Below are 4,906 nucleotides of genomic sequence, written 5' to 3'. Positions count from 1 at the left end.
TCTTCTCTTCTCTTCTCTTCTCTTCTCTTCTCTTCTCTTCTCTTCTCTTCTCTTCTCTTCTCTTCTCTTCTCTTCTCTTCCTCCCTCCCTCCCTCTCCCTCTCCTTCTCCCTCTCTCCTCCTTCCTCAACTCCCCTCCCCGTGCCCTAAATACTCTCTATTCCATACTCTATCAGTCCTATACCTGGTCCCTCAGGGGAAAGGGATGCTTCAGCATGGGTAGGCAGAGGTGCCCCCTTCCACATCACCATACTGCACTTCTATCAAACATTCCTGGCTCTCTTCCTTTTTTTATAAAACACAATAATCAGAGCCCCAAAAATCTGGTAAGGAGAGGGCCAAAAGCTGGCCTTACCACCAGGTAGTCAGGGCAGGTATATAGCAGTGGTTCCCACCATTCCCAAGGCTGCGACCCTTTAATATGGTAATCCCCCCAACCATAAAACTATTTTCACTGCTCCTTCATAACTGTAACTTTGCTAGTTATGAATCATAATAGAAATATCTGTGTTTTCCAAAGGTCTTAAGTAATATCTAAGGGATCACAACCCACAGGCCAAGAATGGCTGGTATACAGTCTCCATGTGCTGCAGCGGTGGAGGGCGAGCACAGGTCCATACTCAGAGCACCTGTGCTTGAGTGCACACCCTTTTCAATAGAACTTTGAATTCTGGAGGATTTGGGGTGGCCATTATGCATCTCTCCACCTTCCTAGGCAAAATGGGGAGAAAATGTCTCAAAAGCATGTTGTAGGGAATCCTTACATTCCTGTCCAGGGACTTTGTTACTGTGAAGCATTAGGTGAATGTTATTTCTTTCTTTCTTTCTTTTTTTTTTTAAAGATAGGATTCTTTTTAAAGATTTTATTATTTATTATATGTAAGTACACTGTAGCTGTCTTCAGATACTCCAGAAGAGGGCGCCAGATCTCGTTGCGGATGGTTGTGAGCCACCATGTGGTTGCTGGGATTTGAACTCTGGACCTTCGGAAGAGCAGTCAGGTGCTCTTACCCACTGAGCCATCTCACCAGCCCGTGAATGTTATTTCTTATCATGACTGCCTTATCCCCAAAGGGTATTTTTTTCCCCCTCTGTGTTGGGAAGTATTGAGCCACACCATGATGGATGTGGTGACAAATACCATGTTAAATGAGTGCCAGAAGGAACTGGCTGAGATAAATATTCCTCTTTACAAACATTGCCAACAGTGCTGATGAATGCCAGGGTTCTCTGGGCTGACACCTTCCCCTGGCGCAGGTTACTAGCAGAGCTCTCTCTCTCTCTCTCTCTCTCTCTCTCTCTCTCTCTCGCTAACAGGGCTCAGTTAGCCTTCCCTATCTGGTCACGGGTGCTCCTGGAGCCCAGCTAAAGTCACAGATCGTTTTTGCTTTTATCTCATCTCTCACAGATCTGTTTTGCTTTCATTTCATCTTTCGTCTCAGGGAGCAATCACACAACTGATTTTTGACTCAAAGGAGAAAGTGAATCATATTTAGTAAACCATTTCCCTGCCTTTCCAAGGTCCTGCACAAATGAAAAATGGAAATCCAACTTACAAATCCCGCACAGTGTTCACAGAAGGTCGGCTTGAGATAGTTCATCTCCTGAAAATTATGGATGAAGCCTGGTCCCATTTTGCAGTGTAGCTGAGATTTAGCTCTCAGGAAATAAGCCATCATTTCGTCTTTGCTAATTAGGCCGTCCCTGTTAGGAGAATCAAAAAAAAGGGAAGGATCTTTGATTGCTCGATCACCAAGTAGTCACCACACTCAGCTCCCCACCTCCCAAACCTTTGTCATCAAAAGCAAATGAGAGATTTTCACTTTTCCTAAACATCCAAAAGGAGGATAAATCTCAAAGAGCACAACATAGTCAAAGCCTTCCCCAATAAGTAGATTCCGTACGCGTGTTAATATCTGTGTGTGTCCATGTGTCCGTGTGTGTGTATTCACATGTATGAAGACACATGGCTCAGAGAATTATCTTCATTCCTGAGTACAAGCTTCCAGAAGGACAGCTTTCTAGTCCTTGACTGGCAATAAGATGGAGATTATCACCATCATACTCAATTTACTCAGCCTAATTTAGTGCAGGCTACTCTCCAGTGGCTCTTGCATCTTTGTCCTCCAGAACCCCCTGCTCATCTAGAGCAGAGTCTCCCGGATCCCCTCTACACAGAAGGAGCTTCCTCTTCAGCCCACCCGCCTGCTTCAGCTCACCACGCCCCTTGCTTGCCACTTGCCCATCCATAAGGACACAGGCAAGTGCTGGGTACAGAGATCCTGCCTTTCCTGTTCAGTTCAGGATTCCCTTGTCCTTCTCTTGGCTCTTCCTATGGCATCAGAAGGACTGCTCCTTCCCTGCTCTGGGCCTCCATAGACCTTGGCCTTCTTGCAGGCTCTTCTTAACCTCCCCCACCCCCTACCCCTGTTTCTCCTGTTTCTGGAGATGCCCAAGACCTTTGTTCTCCCCACATCTCTTTCCTTGATTCTGTTGCCTTCCCCAGCACTGGTCTTTCTCTCTTACCAATTCCCAAAGTTGTCAAAACCACCAGTGATTAGCATTTCCTTCAATCATTCTATACCACCCGGTCAAGGTCCTCACATTGCCTTTGTGCTGAAGCTGCCAGTAAGGACAATCCTCAATGGCCCCCTGTCATTCTTCAAAGTGTCTGACCTCGTGGCAGTGTGTACCAGGGGGACATATTAACTTTTTGACGTCCTCTTCTACCTAGAGCATGCAAGTTCATGCTGCACTGTTTTTCTTGTTCCTCTCTGCTCCCCCTTCTCTGTCTCTTCTGCAGAACCCACAAGTGGGAAGGGAAGTCCGACATGCTCATCTCCCCCTAAATTTCCCACCAGAAAGGAATGCTGCACCAGACCTCAGCAACCAGCTAATACCAATGGACTGAAAAGTAACGTGCACTTCTTGCCCAACTGCCCTCACACGTTTTGTTCTACATCCTCAATAGCTTGCTTTCTACATCCTCAAAAGCATCTCTTTCTGTACACCCTGTCTCCCTCTCACAATCAACATAGCGATGCCAAAGCCTGTATCTTTCTTTCTAATTTGTATTACCACGGATTCCCCTGTTTCTATGAACAATGTCACAGTTATACCCCAGACTTTTATTCCTCTCATGTGCAAAATAACTTGAATTATACTAACAATTTTTAAAATTAAATCATCTAGTATCTTGCCCATCCTAAAAGAAAAAATTATCCTGCATTTTCTGCAGACACCTGCGTCAATCACAAATATTCACGAGAGTCCAATTCGATCTTCCTGGTAGCTGGGACTACAGGCCTTTGCCCTTGGGCTTCTCACTTTGACTTGTCATGAGGAGGCTTTTAGAGTTGGTCGTAGTGAAGCAGTAGAAGGACCTAAAGAAACTGAGAGCTGGTTTATTTGCAGACAGCACTTATGCTTGACAGAGATGTGGTCTGTCCTATGATAGCACCCAACCGATCATGTTCAGGGATACCAAGAAAACCAACCAATGAAAAGCCAGACTGCTCTATCAGAATAGCAGGGCAAAGCTTGTTAGGATGTAGATTGCTGGTTTGCCTTCCCTGCCACCCCTAGATAATCTTCTGGGTTTTTTTGTTTGGTTGGTTGGTTTTTGTTTTGTTGTTGTTTTTTGAGACAGGGTTTCTTTGTGTAGCCCTGGCTGTCCTGGAACTCACTCTGTAGACCAGGCTGGCTTCAAACTCAGAAATCCGCCTGCCTCTGCCTCTCGAGTGCTGGGATTAAAGGCATGTTACCACCACACCCTGGCTGATAATCTTCTGTTTTAAGCCAGATCCATTAAAAACAAAGGAATTCATTAAACTTACTGATCTTTGTCTAGCACGCAGAAGGAATCCAGGAAGGGGAAATTGGCAGCTATGCTCTCAAAGTCCTCTTGGGAGATGTAACCATCGTGGTCATGATCGTAGTTTCGAAACACAGACTGCAGAGGATAGACAGGTAGCTAGTATTTACTATGGACATGTGTAAGTCAGGCACTAAACTTGTGGGGAACCAATAAGAAGATTCGCTATTCAATCAAATGGCCTAGAGGCTGGTGGGAGACTCCTAAACACATAGCTTGTTTAATACTAGAAAAGCTGTAAGTAGTTTGTGGAGGGCTTTGAGGTTGGGATTTAGATAAAGGTTTGCTATGGAAAGAAAAGTGTAAGTTGAGATTTCAGGGTTAGGTTAGGGTTAGTAGGAGTTAGATTGGTGAGTTTATTGGTTATAGTACCAAAAAAATATATAGAAAATGATACTTGAGGGATTTAAATGACCTCAAAACTTGAAAATATATGTTGAATGTTGAATGCCATCCTCACCAAAATCCCAGTAAGAAAAATTTTAATTTATATTTTGGGGGGGAATGTTTTCAAATGAACAAATAGATTTTAAAGTTCAAATAAAAGTAAATGTATAGGCTAAAAATGGTTCAGAGTGATGAGAGAGAGTGAGAGAGAGAGAGAGAGAGAGAGAGAGAGAGAGAGAGAGAGAATACCCCTTTAGAAATCAAGTATGCTAAAGGGCTACTTATCAATGAAAAAGAAAATAAATTCACACATTCTCTCTCATATGTCCAGATATTAGTGCTGAATGTTTCTTCATCTGTGTCCAGGTCTCTGTGAGCATGGGTTTAAGCAGTGAAACTAGAATGGAAGGCAAGAGAAGGAAATGAGGAGGTGTTGGGAGAACAACAGGGCAGAGGAGAGGCAAAGAGAGAAAGGAGGTTACTAGGGCAGAGGTCACAAGGAGGCAGGGGCTGGTGGGGGGGGAGAAGAGAAGGACTGAGAACCAATAAAAACAAGTGTTTGACAACTCCATAATGAAATCTGAAGGAAGGATGGAAGGAAGGAAGGAAGGAAGGAAGGAAGGAAGGAAGGAAGGAAGGAAGGAAG

At 44.3% G+C, this 4,906-nt stretch overlaps 1 protein-coding gene across 7 annotated transcripts in view; it reads right to left on the bottom strand.

Annotated features, from left to right (window-relative positions):
- The window catches only part of Rasgrp3 (RAS guanyl releasing protein 3), a 95,427-nt gene that overhangs the window by 11,230 nt on the left and 79,291 nt on the right, over nt 1-4,906 (bottom strand). For all 7 annotated transcript variants that reach the window (XM_029471373.1, XM_021186414.2, XM_021186413.2 and 4 more), the window contains 2 exons: nt 3,836-3,951; nt 1,556-1,703 (listed from right to left, as the gene is read on the bottom strand). In XM_029471373.1, coding sequence (XP_029327233.1) covers nt 1,556-1,703; nt 3,836-3,951 — 264 coding nt within the window. The remainder of the gene's footprint in view (nt 1-1,555; nt 1,704-3,835; nt 3,952-4,906) is intronic.

Source organism: Mus caroli, chromosome 17, assembly GCF_900094665.2.
Source record: "Mus caroli chromosome 17, CAROLI_EIJ_v1.1, whole genome shotgun sequence".
Taxonomy (NCBI): Eukaryota; Metazoa; Chordata; class Mammalia; order Rodentia; family Muridae; genus Mus; species Mus caroli.
Note: the sequence above shows the minus strand (reverse complement) of the source record. Positions and strands in the feature narration are given on the sequence as shown.